Genomic DNA, 20,940 nt, shown 5'->3' on the forward strand with positions numbered 1-20,940 from the left:
CTTCTCTGAACCAGCCCTGCACTGCTTTGCGAAGCTAGGATTTGATCAGCGGCTTGGGGAGGGTGGCATGAGAAAGATGCAATAGTCATGTGCCCTTTGATCCCAGCCTCCTGAGGGATCATTGCAGCCCTGCAAAGTGGGTTGGGGCTGGTATCGCTCGGGTGGCATTGGCGGTTAGGCCTGGGCTGGCACATGTCAGGCTCCGTTCGTCCTCCATGCCCCACACTCTGCTCCCCGGGCACGCGTGGGAGCACACCCCGGGCACCACGAGAACACGCTCTGCTGCTGGGAGTGCCAGAGACTCACCACCCACAAAAACTTGCAAAAACCTCTGCTGGATCGGAGCAGTGGCCCATCAGCATCCTGTTCTCAGAAGAGCCATCCAAATGCCGCTGGGAAGTGAACAATAAGGACTTGAGCACAACAGCACTCTCCCCACTTGTGATTCTCAACAACTAGTACTCAAAAGCATTACAGCCTCTGACCTCCAATTAGAATTTGTCTAATCTTCTTTTAAAACCATCCGAGTTGATGGCGATCACTGCTTGCCTCTTGTGGAAGCGAGTTCCATCGTTCAGCCGTGCACTACGTGAAGAAATGCTTTGTCCCTCGGTGGTTTAGAGAATTGGAAGGAGCAATAGCAATGCGCTCTTGATTAAGTCCAGCAGCTCAGTTCTTGTAAGCATCTCTCAATCAAATTGCAGAGGAAGGAACTGAGCAAGAGGGGCTCTGCTAGGCTCTGCTTCTGGCTGATGACCCTCATCTGTCTCTCTTTCTTTTCTCAGTCGTCATTCACACGGTAGGACCCATCGCCCAGGGGCAACCCAGTGCTGCGCAAGCAACCGAACTCAGTGACTGCTACAAGAACAGCCTGAAATTAACCGTAGAGAACAAGCTGCGGACTGTGGTGAGCAGACAGGGAAGAGGCTTAAGGTGTTTGATAGAGCAGGTGGCAAGGCTTGATGCAAATCTGCAAGGCTCAGCCCTGGGACTTGCTCTGTAAGTGATGAAATAATTTACACAGGTAGTTCTTGATATTTTCTTTCTTTCTTTCTTTCTTTCTTTCTTTCTTTCTTTCTTTCTTTCTTTCTTTCAAAATGGGGGTATTTCTCTACCAAAGCCAGCCAGCACTTTTCCCAAGCACAGCTACTCTCCTAGAGCTGCTGACAGTGTAATTTTCCCTTCCATTCACCAAGGGTACTTTGAAATTAAATCTGATCGGAATGGAAGGCACAGGAAAAAATCCAGACATCAGATACAAGGACTGTGTACACACATCTAAAGCACCCCCACCCCACAAAGAATCATGGGAGCTGTAGTTTACTCCTCACAGATACAATTTCCAGCACCCTTAATAAACTACAGTTCCCAGGAATTTTGCAAGGGTGCTTTAAATGTATGGTGTGTACGCAGCCAAGGTCTCTGGTGCCTGCTTACATCTTCAGAAGGTGCAGACCTGCAGCCCAGTTCATTGTGTCTGCTCCCCTCGGCTGGACTACTGTTCCTTTCCCTCCTTACAAAAAGCCATCTCCCCCAAGTCTTCTGCCTCCGCCAGTGGTCAGCTCAATGTCCCGGAGAGCTCACAACAGCAGAGATATTTCTAGCTACCATCCCCCTTTCGTCTGCTCTTCTGATACTGCACTGGAGCGCGCAAGTTGAATGCTTCGCTATTATGGCTGATAGATAAGACAGATAATTAAATTAATTAGGTTTAACCACAGGTCTAAATGATGATGACAGATATATATTTGTAATACAATTAGAAAGCAGGGGCTCACAATCGAAATATAAAATCATTGAATTCAAGCGCTGTTAAATTGAGTTAGCCTTTTATAAACCCAAGCTTTCAGAAGAGAGCAAAAGCCTCCAGCTCTGTGGTTTATCTGCAGCACATGGGGCAGCACTGTAGGACGGCCATGCTGGCTGGGGCGACTGGGAGTTGTAGGCCAAACCCTCTGGAGGGCACCAGGTTGACAAAGGCTATTTTAGAATATATAAGCTCTTGTTCTTTGCTGCTGGGAATGGCAGGCCCTTGCAGGTTCACCATCCATCATTGGGCCTATTCTATGGCTTTCTGCCGAATTTACATGGGAGGCAAGGAGGTCTTTGACTGCCAGCCACTGCTGCCGTGAGGTGCCTCAGGTTGTAAGCCCCTCTTCAACCTTCAGCTCCACACCTGGAACCAGGGAGTGGGATGGAGCTCCTGCACCCTTACTGCTGCAGATTAAGCACCCAGAGAGAAGAGTGCTCATGCACATGCAGAATCTCTCTCACGCACGGCCTTTCTCCCTACAGGCCTTCCCCTGCATTTCCACAGGCGTATTTGGTAAGTATCGCATGGGAAAGTGGGAGCAGGGGAAAACCGTTCTTCCTTAGGCCAAGAGATAGAACGGAGGTTGTTCCGCAGCACTACAGCTCTTCCTTCTCCCTTTCTCAATAGGCTATCCGAACGATGCTGCTGCTGAGGTGGTGCTCAACACGCTGCGCAAGTGGCTAGAAGAGAATAAGGAGAAGGTGAGGGAAGAGGAGGAGGATGCGTCTGGCTGGGGAAAGTGTGGAGGAGCAGGTTTGAGCACTGGCAGGTGCCTCCCCATTTGAGACCCGAATTCTTTCTTCCATGCTGGAGAGTGCAGCAGGGGGAGCAGAGCTCAGTCTAACCATCTCTCCTGATCCAGTTTCAGAGCCCCCTTGCTCTTTAAGGCACAGGTGGATTCAGCTCAGAGGCCACACGCTTTCCAATGAGGGAGGGTGGGTGTGTTGCATGCCAATGATGGCAGGGCTACGCAACATTCCAGCCACATTAAAAAGGAGGTTTCCCTCAGTCAGTAGACTCTTAATCTCAGGGTAGTGGGCTCAATCCCCAAGTTGGGCAAACAATTCCTGCATTGCAGGGGAGTTGGACTAGATGACCCTTGTGGTCCCTCCAACTCTGCAATTCTATGATTCTACACATGTACCCCCACCTTCCTCATCCAGCCAGGCAAGTAAGAGGCAATATTACACTTCACAGGCCCAATTCCAGCAAGCAAGAGCGCTTGAGGGCAGAAAGGCGGGCCAGTGAAGGGTGAAGTCTCAGGGTGATTCTCGAGAGCCAGACAAAAGCAGCCTTCACAGCCCCATTCAGACCCCAGCCTGAGTAAAACAGGCAGGCACATGCAAATGTTTTCTAATTTTAAATACATAATTTTTGGAGATGGGTGAATAGGTAGATGTGTGCACCATCAGCCCTGAAGAACAAAAAAACCAAACCCAAGGTATTTATCTAAAACACTAATATAAATGGCAGAGGAGGAACAGAGCAATGAGCAAGGTGGAAGGAAAGCTAAACAATACCCAGCCGTGGAAGACAAAGCAGGAAGAGACACATGCTTACGCATGGTGGATCACACCAGCTGCAGGCAGCTCAGAGCAGCAACAGACTCCAACTTCCATCAGCCCCGGTCTGGGTGACCAATGGTCAGTGACGATGGGAGTCCAGCAACACCTGGGGGGGGGGCAGGCTTCCCAGCCCTGTCCTGGAGGAGCAAATGGCACAGAATGCAAAGGTGCAGCTCTCACTCCCCCCTCCAATTCCTCTTCCTCCGGCAGGTTGACAGGCTCATCATCTGTGTCTTCCTCGAGAAGGACGACGAGATCTACAAGGAGATGCTGCCCCGCTTCTTCCCCGTGGGTGAGTTGGCGGCAGCAGCAGGAGGCCTTTTCAGGAAAGGAGGATGCTTCCGATAAGCTGCTGGTGGGCCTTCCACAAAAGCTCCAGCTCTTCAAGGGAGGGCGAGAGGGAAAAGCCCCATCGTGGGGGATTCTCACCTCTCCCTCCATTTGTTTCCAGCTTGACCACACTCCTCACGCTCTCCAATGGGGGTAAGAGCTTTCCAGCACCGATTGCAGTGCGGAAACAGGCACAGGGGAGTCTGCATGCGCCGCTTCCCCGGCAGCCAACACAGACTAACCTCTTCCTCGTTTGCTGGATTCCCATTTCACTTAGGGAATCCTGAGATGCGAGAGACCTGTGGCTGGTTCTCCTGGTGTTTCAGTTTACAAGCAGCTATAAAAGGTTCCCCAGCAGAGCAGTGGCTTGGAGGAGGGGCAGGGCCTTTCTCTAAATCTCTCCACCTCCACCTCTTTATCTCTCACACAAGTTACTATTAGCCTAACTTGGGGGAGGTGGGGGCATCAAAGGTGTCCTATAGGTCATTGTTCATGTCTACCCAAACAAGCCAAATACCAACTGCGGCCACTTTAGATTTAGTGGGGGCGACACCCATCCCGTCATTGCTCCTTAAGAAAAATAAAAACAGACACCCCTTCCCATCAGCTTTTAAGCAGAAATAGAAGACAGGTTTCCTGTGACACATGTGCCCTTTAGCCCTTACGTGCATGCACACGCACACACAGGCACTGCTGCTGGCCTCCAGGGTTAAGAAGTGGTCACAGCCAGGAGTTATGGGGTCCTTTTCGATCCTGGGAAGGAAGCACAGAGCAGCTATCCAAAAGCTCCCCACAACAGCCTCAGAATCGGGGTTTGAGTCCATGAGGTTGACAGAGAGGAAGGAGCCAGCAAGCCAGGATCCCCTCCCTCACAGAAAGCACGAAGGATTTAGAGCCCTGGAAGATTGAGAAGGGTTTAAAATGCTTTTGGCTTGGGGAGGGGGCATTTTGGGACATACTTGGTTACTGCATTTGTGGGGGTGGGGAAGAGAACAACACCTTAGGGAGTAATGTGGCACACAATGGTCACAACAGCTGCAGAAATTGCAAGTTCGGGGGAAAACAAGACTGGAAATTGCTGCACGCAGCAAAGAACACAAACTGAAGCGGCAGCAGTGCTAGGAATCCAGGAGGTAGCTGGTGGGGCTGAGGGCCAACCTAACACCTGCAGCACTAACAAAAGCTTGTTGAGTTGGGGGTTTGGTGCTTGTCTAACTGATCACTCAGTCTCTCTCCCCCCCCCCCGCTTTATTGTTGAGGAATGGAAACATTTGCTCCTGCATCCTTCTTTTTCCTTCCTCCCCGCTCCCAAAGCTGCAAGACTTACTCCGCCAGCCAGCATGTACATCCCTTGCTTCGAGCCCTGCCCTCTGCATACCCATTGGGCAACTCAGGTCATGCTGATGAAATATGCTGGGCAGAGGGGAGGCAGCCCCCAGCCAGCAAGCCTGACCTTTGCCTCTTTCTCTTCTCGCCAGATGCCTCGGGGGTCCTGCCCTCCCGCCTCTGAGCTCGCTTTGCATTGACTACCCTACCCCTGCGAAGCACCCCGCTGCAGAATACACCGTGGCTCGGAAGAGGCGCAGTGCCCAGACAAGCGCAACATCCAGGAACTGCTGTTGGAATAAATTCATGCGAAACACACTCCAGTTGCATGCCTTGTGAGATTGGAAGGGGGGGGGCGTCAGAAGAGTGAGGACTCAGCCTTGCAGAGAAGCACAAGCATAACAAAAGGTACCAGCTCACCTGCTCCTCCCTGCCTGAACCTCCAGGGCAGGAGGCAAGCTGGAGCGGCATGTTGCTTGTCTGGAAGGAGCTGGCACTCGCTCCTCACAAGGCTCTCCCCATAGTCAGCAGCAACAGCAGGAGGCAGGAAAGAGTTTTGTGGGCTTGGGGAGGTGGGTGATAGTCATGGCATGACTAAGTCTAGTCACTTTTTAAAAAGCCCTGCTCTGTATCTCCTTTTTAAAAAAACAAAAGCAAAACCCAAACTTTTCTTTAAGAACAAGGATGAGGAAGCCTATGAGGCCCCTTTCAGCTCCTCTGGGGACTACAGCTCCCATCATCCTTGGCCAGTAACCATGTTGGCTGGGGCTGATGAGAGGTGGAGTCCCCAGACCCGCACTTAACAGAAAACTGCTTATAATGCCTTTGGCCTTCTGCTCCCAGGAAGCAGGTGGAGGACACCATATTCTGCGCTCCCTCGCTCGCTCGCACTCTCTCTCTCTCTCTCTCTCTCTCACACACACACACACACTGCAACTGCCCAATTTCAAGATGAACTTTTGTGCTCCAGCCTTTGAATGCACGTCAGAACAAGACACACGGAGAGAGTTGGGAGCTTTCTAGGACCCAGACCCACCTCCAGATCCTGCTGGCAACCAGTTAAACGAGGGCACCAGGGGAATGATGCAAGAGTAACTGTGAGTGTGTCTGTCTGGGCAGCATCTCCACAGCAGGGAAAAGGCAAATCACATGTGTACACCGCACCTCCACCCCCCGCAAATTGCCTCTGAGCAGGGTTGGATTAATTAATTCCTCCATTATCTATTCAGGAGAATCCAAACAGCAATTCCTCTCTCTCACACATGGAGCTCCATAGAGACAGCAGTTGGAAGAGACATGGGTAGATTATGGATCAGCCTAAGTGTGTGTGTGTGTGTGTGTGTGTGTGTGTGTGAGTGAGAGAGAGAAAGAGAGAAAGAGAGAGAGAGAGAACGAACTACAGGGAGTGTCTGCCAGCAGGATTAGAGGCACCTGCTGCAAGTTGGCAAAGCAGAGAACATGGAGGGTCTGGGCAAAAGCAGTGCCATGCTCCATGCTGTCTGGTCGGAAGCTAGAAACACTCTTTTTTTAAGAAGGCTACACTTCCTCACGTGAGGGGGAAATGCATCCAACCCAATACATGGCCACATACCCCCCTCAGATTTAAATTGGTACAATTCAGGAAGTCCTTTACCACAAGTAAGGGATTTTCTGAATGTGTAGGATACACACAAGCACAATGGCTCATACAAATGTGTGTGCCCATCACACCAAGAGGCACACAGACTCTTCACAAAGCAAGGAGACTCTTCCAGTGAAGCAACACAACACTGGCGACAAAGACAGGGACCCCCTTTCCCGGTCCTGCAATTAGAGGCTTCCTGTTTGAAGAGACAGTTGCTAACCAAGCACTGAGTCAGCTGCTGAGGTGCCTCCCCCCAAGTCCCATAGCAACAGTGGCACAGCCACCATTCTGGGTCATGTGCCTAGCCAGGTTCCAATTCCACGTCTCCCAGGAAAAACCGTCTCTTGGCTCAGCTCTACCAACGAACCTCACTCTCCACTTTAAAAAAATAACACAGTGGATGATTGCATTCCGAGGGAAGCCAAATTCTCTGCTGATAGAAAAACTGGTGATTTACTAAAGTTCTTAAAAAAAACAAAAACCCTGCAGATTCATTATACATTCCAAGAAAAAAAGTGGCAAGGAGTCTGGTGACAGGTTGTGGGGCAGGAAAATATGCAAGATTACAGTTAAGATAGGTGGAAGACAAGTCACTGTGAATACACTAAACTACTGGTCCCTGAACATCTGGAATCTCTACCCATCCCTCCTCTGCTTTCCAGGACTTTACCAGATGCTGTATACTTATTTCTTTTTTTAAAAAAAATATTTGCAGCCTTCAGGAGTAGACTCTCTCCACTTAAGTGATTCAACATGCTGGCAACCAGAATCTGCACTGGCACACACTGAACCCTCATGATGATCCTTTAGAAAAACCATCACTTGCTCACTCGCTTTTTTGGGGTGGGGGTTTGTACCAAAGCAAATCAATCATTGCTCACTCTATGAGGACAGAAAAGAGGAGGAAGAGAAAGGTTGCACCCAGTGCTTTTTTTCTGGGTGACGCAGAGGTACGCATACCCCTAAACATTTTGTGAATCTTTGTACTTTTGTCCATTTACTGTATTTATTTTCCCCAATTTGAACTATAAAATGGTGATTTTCTTGAGTCAAAATGAGAGTACCCCTAAACATTTTTTTAGAAAAAAAGCACTGGTTCCACCCCATAAAAGCCCTAGAGAGAAGCTACAGGCAAGGTAGATTGTTTCACCGGCATCCCCTTTAATAAAACACAGAAGAGTGTGAGTGTAACAACAAAAAAGAGGAAAAATATAATAATAACAAACCAAGTGAGCGAGATGGCAGCAAGAGCGATCACCATTTACAACCACAGACGATGCTGCCCGGCGGATGGGCAGGGAAACACGGGCGAGAAAGACAATGCGAGGCAGAGAGGAAGAAGGGGGGGGGCTTGGTGCACCGGCCAGACTGCCTCCCCCCGCCTCTCCTCTATTTATACAGGATGTCGTAGTGTCCCGGTCTGTACAGTAGATACACTTTGGGCTCCGAGCCCTCAGGGAAGATGTGGGGGTTGGTGGTGCCGCCCTCACCCCGGTCCATGTATTCCACCTGAATGGAGACGTTGAGGGCCTGGGCCAGCGCAATGATGTGGATGTGGTCGCTTTCCTTGCACATGGGCTCCACCTCCTGGAAAAGAGAGGAAAGGCACACAGAGCTGTTTACGCCCCTTGACAGTACCCACTTGAGAAAGATTAAGGCGCCTTGCAAGGCTCTGAAATCCCCACCTGAGCTGCCCTGCCCAGACCAGCCCCCCTCAGATTCCATGCACCCAAGCTATTCTATGATCATGAGTCCTAGAAACCTAACTTTAATACTGAAGAAAAGCAACCTGGAGATTTCAAAGTTGCCAAGCAAGACACTAGATGCTAAGCTCTGTACTCGATGCAGTGATCTCACCCAGGTGGACTGTCCACGCTGCATCTTGCAGGCCACGGGCCAGATAGAGAACCGCACTGAACGCATGCAGATACCAGAATCCTCACCTCAGCAAAGGCTGGATACACACGACACTAAACACCCCAACTGCTCCTGTGTTTGAATACCCAGAAGTCCATGGGTTAGCCGCCGCCACCCCTTGCTTAAAATAAGCTATCTTTGCTGCGGGGGCGGGGCTCATTCCTGCCACACTTGTGGTACTGTAGAACATTCTCTGATTATTTAACCTGAGGGAGTTGGCAGGCCTCCAGGGAGCAAAGGGGCTAACGCTCTTCCCCCTGAGATACATATTATGTTAGGGTCCACCCTATTATTGGGGCAGCAGTTTTGTCCTGGGACCCCTCAGGGTGAAGGGCAAGTAATAAACTGAATGACTGGTGAGAACAACAGAATGAGGGAAAGAGCCTGCTTACAAGACTTGTGCGGTCTGCCACTACTGAGCCCACTCAACGGCCAGTTTTAAGCAGACTCTACCTAGATGTTCCTCCCCTTTTCAATGTGTGCTAGAACTAGGATTCCCAGAAAAGGAAAGCAGAAATGTTTAAAAGCTTCATAGGGAAACTACAGCTATGCAGACTCGCAGACCCTGCCAGGAAAGATCTGTATGGCCAAAGCAGAATGGTCACTTCAAGAGGAAAGGAAGGGCCAGGGGAGTGAACGGAAAGTGTATGTGTATGTGTGTGTGTAAAAAAATTTGTCTCATCCTGGTCAGAGATGTCCTTCCCCTGCCTCCACGCTCCTGACCTGCTGGCAAAACTCTTTTATGCTGCGTCCTCCCTCGATGAAGTGCTCAAAGAACTTGTTCTCGCGTTGCAGGTACCCAGAAGTGAGCAGCCGCAGGTACACAACAAGGTAATCCGAGGTGCTCTGGTCGTTGAAAGAGGTCAGCAGGTCTGAAACCGTGGTTTGCTTCTCCACTTGTTCTATCAGATCCATAAACTACAGGGATTAAAGCGAGAGAGAGAGGAAAGGTCAAAGAAAAGCGCCCACAGCTGGCTGAGTAAGCCAGTGATGAGGAAACAGTGGGGAAGGGCTTTAACTTGGTGGCACAACATCAGACTCATTTATTAATATTTCAAAACTCTCTGAGCGGTGCGCCATCTAAAACAAACAACGTATCATTAAAACAAAACACAAACCTAAAACCACTAAGAGAGCAATACAAAAACACACAATAGCAAGCAAAACAAGTTCAGAGGCCTCAAACATATGAAATCTTATAGGTCTGGGAAAGTCTCGGCAGAAACATCCATCTTCACAAGATGTACAGAAGGTCCCAGGTTCAAGCTCTAGCAGCACCAGGAAGGACCGGGAAAGGCTCCTGGTCTGAATACCTGGAGAGTTGCTGTCAGTCAGTGTAGACAACACAGAGCTAGAAGAACCAAGGGCTTCCTATGTTCCTCCAGATGCCCATCTTCCCTTCAACAACATCCGGAGGGCCTGACGGTCTCCCCACCCCTGGTATCTTGGGAGGTACGGCTGGCACCAGGGTCTCCCTGGCAAAGTACTGCTTGCTGCCCCAACAAGGGAGGGGCCCCTGTGGTGACACTGGAGCCACGATTTACAGCAGCCACTTGTGAGCCATCCATCCTTTTGATTTTCCCAGAATGCCCCACTGTAGCGGCATAAAACAGCAGACACCTGGGAGCCACCTGCTGCCAAAGACAAAGAGGATCCGGGAGGCTGGACAGGCACTTGGGAGGCCCGCATGTGTTTTTAAGCACCAATACTACTTGCACTTGGAAAGATGCAGAAGGGGGCAACTGAAGTGCACAATGGAGTGGACCACCATGCCAACAAAGAAAGCTTGAGGTTTGCGACTCCTGAAACACAGACAGTGAAGTCCCTTTATTCCCACATTCTTCCAATCTCAAACAATCGCTGAAGTTTCCTGTCCCCACCCCTCCCCTTCACGGCCTTAGCACAGGCGTCGGGGATATTTTCCAGCCCGAGAGCTGCAATCCTTTCTAAACAATCTTCCATGGGACGCCTGCCTGTGGTGGGCGGGGCCAGAGGCAGAAGTGGACAGAGCAACGATTGTGAAAACAGGTAACTGGCAAGTTATGCTTTCAGCGTTACACGCTCAGCAATCAACCAACCAATCAATGGGGGGGGGGGGGGAGGAACTCTGGCAATCAAACCTGCCATTGCATCCAGTGTGTTTTTACTATACTTGATGTTGGCTTTACGCACTCCCCGTAACATAACCCCTGTGTAAGCTGAGAGTCACCTGCACTGCTTTTATAACAGTAGGCTGGTTTTACACACAAACCCCTCTCTACCCAGGAGACTAAGGGCCATTATCCGAGTTCAAGGACCTATTCCAGACAGGCAAAAAAAAAAATACAGAGGGCAAAAACTTCCAAGGAGGGTGTGAAGTGTGGCCTGAGGAGAGTCCCAAGCGCCAGGCAGAGAGGACCAGAAGGCTGCATTTGGCCTGAGGTTTCCCACCCTGGCTTACCGTGTTGTGGAAGTCCTCAATGGTGAATTCCGTGAAGCCCTGCGAAACCAACACTTCCTTGCTTTTGGCAGCCACCTCTTTGAAGCTGTGCACAGTAAAAAAAACAAGTACAGAATAAGTAATTCTAGTAAAGGAAGAATCTTTGCACTGCAAACGCCAATGACCCAACGTTCAGTAATGGGCTGAGAACTGCCAAGTATACTTTCACTGACAGCGCTGACCACCCCTCTGCATCCCAAGAGACTCCCTTATCCAAGATGTAGCCAGTAGGTTATTTTGATCTGCAGAGAAGCTTCTCCTTCTAGTTCCAGAGAGATCAGAAGCCCCCTCTGCAGTAACTCAGAGCAGGACTTTCCGTGTGGCTGCCCCTGTTCTGCGGAAAAGCATCCCTGTTGAGATGCACACTCTGGAAACAATGGAAGACATCTTTGTTCCAACAGCTGGATTAATGTCTCTCTGTTGTGGGTGTCTACTTGGTAATGTTTTTCTATTTATCTGATCTTATTTCCTGCATTGCTTTTAAGGTTTAGCTGTTTTTACTGAGATGTGTGGAAGGCAATAAATAAGTAAGAGCATCTCAGAGACACACCTCACTCTCCCCCCTCCCCGCATGTCCTACCGTCGGAGCTCCTTGCCATCCTCCAAGAGTGCCTCAAGATGGGAGAAGCCAAATGCCCGATAGAAACAGTTGCCATCTGGCCTCGTCTTCCTGATGAATGCATACTTCTGCAGCAGATCCTGTGCAGGGAGAATGGAGGAGGTGGGTTAGCATCCGACTGACTTGGTGGCCTAGAGACAGAAACAGAATAAATGCCCTGTCTTCTAAAAGCAGACCTCAGGGTACTTTCCCCTCTTGAACCCCGATGACACAGGAAGCTGCCTTGTACCAAGTCACACCACTGGTACATCTAGCTCAGCATTGTCTACACTGACTGGCAGCAGCTCCACGGGGCTTCAGGCAGGGAATCTCCCCCAGCCCTACCTGGAGAGGCCACTGGGGATTGAACCTGGAGCTGCCTGCATGCAAAACAGTGCTCTGTCCCTGAGTGACGGCTGTTCCCCTTTCCTCATGGAGGAAGGGCTCCACCCCATTCCTCCATTTCAGCTGCCCTCCACAGCCCATGCGCTGGAATGGTTGTGGTCCTTGTTACCTTGATTTTCTGCTGGTAGACGTGGTCATCATCAGCGTATTCCTTGTACAGGACAGACAACTCCATCCTTTCTGAGACAAGAGGATTCTGGACGGCTATCTGCAGAGAAGCAGGTTGGTACGTGAGAGGTGCAGAACAGGAAGGAGAGCACAGAAACACATATTTTCATATGGGGGAGGTGGGCAGCTTAAAAAGGACCAGCCTTTTATTTAAAGCACCAGCTTGGTTGCCACGGGCGATCAGGAGTGGTATGCAGGCGAGTGAGTGGGCTGGCAGAGGAGGATGGAGTGAACTGGCTCTCCTCTGTATTCCAAGCAGAAACCAAGCCCAGAAGAGGGGAGCCCCGCTCTCAGCATTCAGCATAGAAATGGAGGATTGTTTAGAAGTTCCAACAGTAAGCAAAATTTCCCTCTTGAGCTGCAGGGGCTACGTGGGGCTTCATAACCAGATGTTCTGAATTACGGTCCCGGGGGTATAAAGGCTTGCTTTTATTGCAAGTAGACACAGTTCTGTTGTTGCAGCAACCCAATTCTGTCCATGCCGATGTAGGGGTAACGCTCCGTATTGCGAAGGCAAACCTCGCACAAAGATATGCCACAGCATGTCTGGGAGCGTTACGCTTGCTTTCTCTGACCTTTTGCCTTCTTGGCTGGAAGATGGGGTTTTCCCCTTGACCTTTTGTCCTTACGCAAACTGCTTGCTTAGACATATCGCTTGGCTGGAGCATGACGAGTAAAGCAGACGTTATCAAGTATCAGGGGAGCTTTTGGGGGCACCTGTTGACACGTGTATTGCTAATGCTGGAAATGTGCTTTGCTGGAAATATGTTAAAGTTCAGAGTGGTTTCACTACTGCTTTCCAACTGTTGATTTTTGCCAATAAAAGAGGCTCTGCAAAGCTAGCCGATAGCTTGCTTCAGCACAGCTCACTCGCATCATCAACCCTTATTTCTACAGCCTCTTTGCAAAATACATTAATCAGGAAGCTGGAAACTTCCATTTAAAGCAGGGGTGTGGAGCCTCGGGCCCAGGACCTCCCTATCTGGCCCTCAGGACTGTGAAGGGGCCACACCTCCCTCACCCAAGCCCTCCTCCAGTGCAGCATCCTTGAACTGTGAGAATGGTTCTTGCTTGCTTTGATGTTCACAAGAAAAGAGAGACCATTGCCTTCTCCATGACTAGAAGGTCCTTCTACTCAAGAGTCACATCCATTGCTCCGTTCACCTCTGCCTTTGGCATCACCCACCTCTTTGCCTCCAGCCCTGCTCACCACTGGCTTCCCCCACCCCCCACCAATTTAAAAACAAGAACTTCCCCTTAGGACAGGTGTGGGGAATTTTTGGACCTGAGCTACAACTCTCATCAGGCCCACAAGCGTAGCTTGGGAACAGGGGTGGTGGGAGTTATAGCTCAGCAGTATCTAGAGGGCCAAAGGGTCCCCAAACCTGCCTTAGCTATTTGAAAATTGGGCCTGCATAGCATGGTGCTGATGATGCCCAGGTTGCAGGTTCGATCCCCCATAAAGGACAGCTGCATGGTCCAGCATTGCAGGGGGTTGGACTAGATGAATTCCAACTTTACAATTCAATGAAAATCAACTAGCTTGCCCTGACTGGAATGTGTGAAGCGGCCATCCCAGGCGCAACACCACAGAAAAGAATGCAATGGATCGTAAGAGCCTGGCTGCAGGATCAAGCCATCAGGGTTAGCAGCCATTATACCCTTATCCTCCATGAATCTGTCTAGTCCTCTTTTAAAGTAATCCAAATTGGTGGCCATTGCTTCTTCTTATGGGGAGTGAATCCCAGAGTTTCACTCTGCTTAACGCAGAGCTTTAAGGGAGCCAGCACCGCAGAGCCAGCTCCAGTTATCAAGCACAGAGAAATCAAGGAGGAATGTAGGTGCATTTGTGAACCAGCCCTTAGTTTCACACATGTTGCGATTACTTGGGAATCACGGGGTTAGTCACATCAGGCTGCTACCGAGCTTTCCGGAGAGATTTTAGGATGTGACAATGGAAGGAGTACAATGTTAAGTCCAGCATATCTGTACACAGTTGGAATCTGTAAGACGGGATGGGCTGTGAATCTGAATGAACGGGTACAATTTTTTGAGGTTGCTTGCTGCTCCTGCAGCCGAACACAAAGCAGGCAGGAGCACACAGGCCAACCTCTTATGTTCACAAGGGCTCACCTCCTGCTGAATTCGATCCTGCTGTGCCATTATGGCTTCATCATAGGCCAAGCAATTCACTCCTGCAGGAGGGAAAAAAGAGAGAAAAGATAATAATGAAGTTGAGAAAGGTCCCTTTGCACCAGTGCAGTCTTCACAGCATTAACAATGATCTTCTGGCACACACACACAAAAAGATAAAATTTGCTTTTTCACAGTATGGCTCAAGACAAAAACGATGCCTAAGTTCCTAGTCCTCAGGGCTTGAAAATACAATAATGACAACAAAGTCAAAGGATCAGAAGCAAGACAGCAATTAGAGAGAGAGAGCTAAGCCTATTACAATTTTCAGCTGCAATTGATTTTGACATCTCTAGAGCAGACAAGGGTCAATTAATTAATTCTTATCATTCAGCACATCTCTTCTTGTACAATACAGGGTGCTTAATGGTCCTGATCGCAACATCTCATCACACTTTAAAACCTCTGCAGGGCAGTGTTTCAGAACTGCAGGAAGCACACAGCTTTAAACCGCCAAATCTAAAGCTTAGCCACATCAAATACAAAATGGAAAAAAGAAGACACCCTCGCAAACGAAGCTATGCCGGTTTATGTTCAAGGACATGCAATGCCATCGCACCTTCACCGCAGCTCTTGTGCCCGCAACCACGCTTCCGACACAGAGCCCCCAGGGCTGAGCAAGTGGCCCATCCCCGCCTTATTAGCATGACAAGCTGCATTGGGTACCATGTTTTTGGAACAACAGACGCTGATGCTGCCTCCCTTTTACAGCCAGGCTCCAGCGGGGTATCCATTTGAAAAGGCAGCGAGAGAGAGAGAGAGAGAGAGAGGCCCAGTTGCTGCAAAAACCCAAGCAGCTGCACACCACTACAAAAAAAAGGAAAATAGTAACACCGCAGCCTGCTGTGCGGAAGTTTTTATCTGCTTTGTAAGACAGGCAGTGCAGGATCTCAGCTGCTTCCTCCAACAGCATCAATTGCTCACAGCAGCTGCCAACGCTGCAGAAAAATCAGGAAACCTGATCTGGGCCCGTTCCATATCATACATCATCCAGAGAGGTGTCCCAGCTCCCAGCCTGCTAGGATGCTACCGCAGTGAGGCTGGGACTCACAACTGCAACTCTTTCTCATGCAGTTGGTTTTGCAGGCTTCACCTCCCTGCCTACCCCCACACCCCGAACCTCTTCCCTCCCAGGCCACAGAAAGGTAGTGGAATTGGACACAATTTACTCCAGACTTCCTTCCAAAACTGGATCAGCCAACACTCAGGCCAGATTTTCTTGGCAAAAGATGAGTTAATGAATCCTCAAAGGGCAGGAGCTACGTGCAGGACTTGTTTAGGAAAGGGGGGGGGGACACACAATGTATATTACCGTGCAATCTGGGTCAAATGGTTGACACACAACTCCGAAGGGGCAAGTGTGATTCAAGAGAGCAGCAAGGAAGAGAGGAGCTATTTTCAGGGTCTGGAAGTAGTACCCCATTATTAAGTAGGAGCTTGCGAGCCCCAACAGGAATAAATTTGGGGATCAGGGGCTCTTCCGGTTGCCAACAGAGGCAGGCAGCTATAGCAAGCAAAATTCATGCTCTGATTTACAATCAGCAAGGTACAAGATGAAGGGTAAAAGAACACAACAGCCCACACCACGGGCATGTCCACCCCTCCCCTGCCTAGAGTTGCCAACTTTACTGGCCCTTCTCAGGTGCCTTTGACAAAATCCCGGTCATGCAGAGACTGAGCTTTTCTTGGGATGGAGTAAAGCAGTGGAGAAAGCTCAAGATGCTTAATTTTCTTTGTGTGAGTCCACTTAAAAGCCCACGTCCAGGGCTACTTAACATGTTGGCAACCTGGCCCTGAACCAACTGCGACTTCAGGCACTTCTTACACAACATATATTAAGATACACTCCATCAAGATTCCATTTTAAAGGGGGACATGCTGTCAGAAAGGCGGAACTGTCAGAAGAAACTGTCAAAGCAGATGAGCGGTAATAAAGCAAAGTTCATTCCAGGGCGAGAGTGTCTCATTCTGGGAGGGATTATCACATCAACCAAAATGGGGTTCCCAGGCACCTGGAGGGGGTGGAGTCTGAATGCAGACACCTTCTGGAGAACCTGTGGCCCTGCTCTTGTTGGACTCCAGTTCTCCAGCGGCCAAGAACAAGGGAAGTTTCAACCCGACATTTGGGAAACTGTAGCTCAGTGATTGAGCACAGAAGGTCTGGGGCTCAATCCTTAGCATCTCCAGGTAGGGCTGGAAACATCTCCAGAACAACACCCAGTAGAACCACTGCCAGTCAGTGTAAACAATACGGAGCTGGATGAACCAATGGCAGCTTCCTATGTTCACATCAGGTTCCCCACCAGAGCAATAGATTCTCTCAAACACAGACAAGGGTCCGTGGTTGGGTTTTTTTGAGAATGTGGATTCTCTCACCATGGCAGAGGAGGCCTGGATTCCAAAGGGAAGCTGACTTGGCACTGATTGTTCATTAGGCAGAGATCCTATCCCTCTGCATCCCTTACCGGTTCCCCAACATGACAATGCACAAATATTATTTTTTTCATACTGCGCAGGAATTCAACGTATGCAAACTGGGCAGCACTGCCTAAGAGACAATAGATGCGCATGTTAAGAGTGCTTTGGTGCAGATGGATTGTACACACCAAGTAAAAGTATACAGAAATCTCAAAATATCGCCATTGAGGCAGTTTCTCAACAGCGAAAGGAATATTTCCAACCCAGTGTCAAGAGGAGTAATTGTTTCGTTAAAATAGCAAAGGAGAAGTTTGCGGAGAGGAAGGATGATTAGAAGAGGAACAAAGTATGTATACGGACAGAAGGGGGTCAGCTTTGTTTGGGGCTCTTACCTGGAGCTGCCCCTGGATCATTTTGGGAGAAAGGCAGGAGGAGAGTTTAAAGCAGGACTGGCTAAGCCACCAGATGTTGTCAGAACTCCAGCTCCCTTCATCCCTGACCATCAACCATGTTGACAGGGGGAGAAGAAGTCTAACACCATCCGGAAAGCCACAAGTCCACTCACCCCTGTCTTACCTCAGAAGAGGAGCAGTTGTGGGTTTAATCCCTAAAGTTTGGACATGCAAGATCCATGGAGCAGTGTGTGAAGTGGGAGATCAAATGAATGAATGTTTGGGGTGGGTAGTTTCATGATGTGTGTGCATGGAGGAGGAAGGCAGCAAGCATAAGTGAGGCAGGAAAGTGGGGAGGTACATCTTATGAAGAGGCTATTCAGTGGAATATTTGTTACCTTTTGTTTTACCCTAGCTCAGGCATGTCCAAAGTTCGTTTTGGGGGCCTAATCCGGCTCAACAACTTCAATCCTAAGAAAAGCTCAACAACTTTGGTCGGCTCTCACACATGTTCACTCCATCAAATCTGGCCCTCTTTGAAAAAAGTTTGGGCACCCCTGCCCTAGCTGGTGCTAAAGAAGGCCGTTCCTCTCCTCTTCTCCTGGAAAGGAGATAACATGTGTGGTTGGGGGTAGGTGTGAAATTCTACCCCTACATTTCTGCCTGTGTTAGGCTGCTGTTGAAAGATCAGTAGAGATGGGAAGAGAGAAACTGCAATAGCATTGGACCAAAAGTGAATTCTACCATCCGTAAAGATCTCTGTTAAAACACATCTCTGCCCATTTTTCTTTGCTACCTCACATGCTAATTACTCCCTTCCTGAACATATATTAGATCTCCCGTCATATCTCCTCTCAAAACTCAGAATTTCTATTAAACCTTTGGTTTAATGCCATAATATTCGTTCCCAATTCTGATCCTGCTTAAGAAAATATAAGTGCATTGCTCCTATTTCATTCCACACTACATTCCTCTCTCCTTCCCCATTGACAGATTGTAAACATATTGGGAATGTAGACCTGTATTTTGTTTACCAAAAGAAAATGTATTGCACCATGCACACATAGGTAACATAAGGCTTTTGGTGTTAGTCTCCATTATTATTATTATTATTAAGGTCCAGTTGCAGCTTTACTGTTTAGAATGATTTTATTAAAAGAGCAGGAACTTTCAGATATTACTTATTACGTCAACAGCTGGAATTCTCAATCAGCATCTGATGAAATACGCAAGTTGTTATGTTTCTTCAATTTTAAGGGGTAACAGTATTTTTAAAAATGTGTAAATGTTAGAATGAGGGAGAGGAATTGTCCTGTGTGGCGACTTAAAGATGAGCAGGTTTACTGTGGCATAATTTGTTGAGATACTTCACTGGGTGCATCAAGTGGGCTCAAGTTTATGAACACTTCTCCAACAATAAATACATTCATCTTTAAGGCGTCACTAGGATCTTATCAGTAAGTTTGATCCTATTCTTTTTGGGCTCAAAACCAGGATTCTCTCACTACCTGTCCTAAATAGGCAAAACAAGAAACGTTAATTATCACGCAGCTCCTACGGTTATGAATGGTCCTCACATACACATCTTTAGCTTTGAACAGAATATTACAGGCAATGCCTCGTGCTTCTTGTTGCCTTTTGATCCCAGTTTACCATTTTTGCCCATTCATTCATCATGTAGAGCAAGTGAGGATAGAATTTCATGTGTTTAATAAATTGGCCTTCTGCTGTGGCATATGCCACAATAAATCCAGTTAATCATTGATGTACTATGTTGGTGTTGCTAAAATTGACATGGCTGCTCCTCTATAATCAGTCACTCTAGCAAACATCAAAGGAAGTCTCTGCTTCTTCAATTAGTTTTAGAACTCAGTGCTTGCACATGTTTACTAAGAAAGCAGTCCCAGGTCAGTGTCTTTAGGACTGCGGTCTCAATGTGTACGCTAAGGGGTAGGAGGGCTGTGGCCCTCCATAAGTCCCTGGACAACAACTCGCCTCATTCCCGACTCATCTGCCATGCTGGCTGGGCTTGAGGAGTTGTGAGTGCAACAACACCTGAAGAATCATGGGTTTCTCAGCCCTAATTGAAGCCACAAGCAATCCTTGGAACATAAAAAAGTCCCTTATACTGAGTAGACCCTTTGGTCTATCTAGCTCAGTATTGTCTACAATGACAGGCAGGTTTAAGGCAGGAATCTCTCTCGGCCCCACCTGGAGAGACTGGGAGTTGGACCTGGGATTTCTGCATGCAATGAAGCAGACGCTCTATCAGTGAGTTACAGCGCTTCCTTGCAGCACGAACTTACATTTGCTTCCTCAAAATTAACCTCCGCTACCTTCAGCAGGGTGGGTGGGTGTGGGTGGTTGTGACCATTAGGGAAGTGTGGACAGAAGTCCAACCCTTTTATTAATTTTGATTCATTCCAAAAGGTATGGTTGACGGCACACTAACAGGAATAATTGTTCTAAATTCAGGTAGGTAGCCGTGCTGGTCTGACGCAGTTGAAATATATATAAAAAATGTCCAGTAGCACCTTAGAGCTTATACCAAGAACAAACTTAGTTGGTCTCTAAGGTGCTACTGGACATTTTTTTTTAAAAAAATTATATAGTAATAACTGATTTTAGGCAAGAGCGGAGATGGGCTTGAGCAGCTCATTCGGTAGAGCATGAGACCCTTAATCTCAGGGTCGTGGGTTCGAGCCCCACTTTGGGCAAAATATTCTTTAATTGCTGGGGGTTGGACTGGATGACCCTCGTGGCCCCTTCTGACTTTACAATTCTGTACATTTAAGGATTGAGGAATTCTGCGTGGGGAGAGGATAATAATAAAGCCCTTAAGTGCAAAAATGCTCCCTTTCCCTCCAGGTGTTTTTTTCCCTGGGGGCCAGAGGAGCGTTTCTATGGAAGCCCATGTGGGAGTGAGAAGCCTGGCTTTGGACGATGTGCCTCCCCCGTCCTGCTCAGAGGTGGGGGGAGGGGGGAGAGAGACGAGGCGGGGCCAGAGAGGACGGAGGGGGCGCCGTTGCCATGGCGACCGGAGGCGGAAGGACGGGGTCCCCTCGGCGGCAGCGCGCGGGCACCGTTACCCAAGAGACCGCGAGGCCTCCTCGGGAGGAGAGGGCGGAGAGGGCGGCCAAGCACGTTTCTGCTCTGGGCCAGGCAGGGAAGGAGGGAGGGAAGGAGGCGCTGCTGCTGCTGCTGCTGCTGGAATGAGAGAGCTTCTCCCTCAGAGGCGGGAAGCGACGCTGCCACGGAGGGAAAGGAAGCCGCGCCTGCGCACTCCCCGTCCCGCCGCCGGCGACCCCGAGGGAGGCTCCCCCGCCCCGCCCGCCATTACCGTCCGTGTCCCCGCCGAGGGGCTCCGGCTGCTGCTGAGGCTCCTCCGCCGCCATCTTCGCGCTTGCAACCCCGCAGAGAAGCGCTTCCGGGTAGCTTTCGGGGGACACCGGAAGCACTTCTCTCTCTCTCGCCCTCTCTTTCCTAGCAACCGCTACCCGCTCCTCACATCCATGGACACACGCTAATTGGGAAGCTCCGCCTTCTCTCAAATCCACCCACCTTATCTTCTTCTTCCCCAGCTAGGAAATCTTTTTTAAAAAATTTAAAAAAATCACGCTGCTGTGACGTCATCACAACAATCCGCAGCACGTGCGCCCGGCTATGACGTCACTCCTGGCCGCGACTCCTCCTCCTTCTCCCCGCATGGATG

General features: G+C 49.3%; 2 protein-coding genes across 6 annotated transcripts in view; one reads left to right on the top strand and one right to left on the bottom strand.

Annotated features, from left to right (window-relative positions):
• MACROD1 (mono-ADP ribosylhydrolase 1) overlaps positions 1 to 5,352 on the top strand; it is a 312,448-nt gene extending 307,096 nt beyond the window's left edge. For 3 of the 4 annotated variants that reach the window (XM_080985743.1, XM_080985741.1, XM_080985744.1), the window contains 5 exons: positions 786 to 907; positions 2,296 to 2,326; positions 2,441 to 2,514; positions 3,589 to 3,670; positions 5,187 to 5,352. In XM_080985743.1, the coding sequence (XP_080841869.1) occupies positions 786 to 907; positions 2,296 to 2,326; positions 2,441 to 2,514; positions 3,589 to 3,670; positions 5,187 to 5,218 (341 nt within the window). In that variant the 3' untranslated portion in view covers positions 5,219 to 5,352. Of the gene's footprint in view, positions 1 to 785; positions 908 to 2,295; positions 2,327 to 2,440; positions 2,515 to 3,588; positions 3,671 to 3,829; positions 3,862 to 5,186 lie in introns of all 4 variants that reach the window. The other variant, XM_080985742.1, reaches the window with a different exon arrangement.
• Positions 5,353 to 7,799: 2,447 nt separating this feature from the next.
• OTUB1 (OTU deubiquitinase, ubiquitin aldehyde binding 1) lies at positions 7,800 to 20,723 on the bottom strand. 2 transcript variants are annotated; one of them, XM_080985750.1, is made up of 8 exons: positions 20,569 to 20,639; positions 18,414 to 18,444; positions 14,359 to 14,420; positions 12,167 to 12,265; positions 11,635 to 11,753; positions 11,016 to 11,100; positions 9,299 to 9,493; positions 7,800 to 8,245 (listed from the first exon to the last, which is right to left on the bottom strand). In XM_080985750.1, the coding sequence occupies exons 3-8, from the start codon at positions 14,386 to 14,388 to the stop codon at positions 8,048 to 8,050; spliced, it is 726 nt and encodes a 241-aa protein (XP_080841876.1). In that variant the 5' UTR covers positions 14,389 to 14,420; positions 18,414 to 18,444; positions 20,569 to 20,639; the 3' UTR covers positions 7,800 to 8,047. The 2 variants fall into 2 exon arrangements, with proteins under 2 accessions (XP_080841876.1, XP_080841875.1); XM_080985749.1 differs by lacking the exon at positions 18,414 to 18,444 and having other exon boundaries at positions 20,569 to 20,723.
• Between the last annotated feature and the right edge of the window lie 217 nt (positions 20,724 to 20,940).

Source organism: Podarcis pityusensis (genome assembly GCF_964106645.2).
Source record: "Podarcis pityusensis genome assembly, chromosome: 16".
In the NCBI taxonomy this organism is placed as follows: domain Eukaryota; kingdom Metazoa; phylum Chordata; class Lepidosauria; order Squamata; family Lacertidae; genus Podarcis; species Podarcis pityusensis.

What these genes read in the sequence shown, in the direction of transcription:
- OTUB1 (XM_080985749.1), bottom strand. Translation starts at nt 20,623, where the DNA reads ATGGCGGCGGAGGAGCCTCAGCAGCAGCCGGAGCCCCTCGGCGGGGAC. An exon ending in TCTACCAGCAGAAAATCAAG is followed by an intron (nt 11,754 to 12,166) that starts GTAACAAGGACC and finishes CTCCCTGCACAG; the next exon opens with GATCTGCTGCAGAAGTATGC. An exon ending in TAAAAGAGTTTTGCCAGCAG is followed by an intron (nt 8,246 to 9,298) that starts GTCAGGAGCGTG and finishes TCTCTTTTCCAG; the next exon opens with GAGGTGGAGCCCATGTGCAA.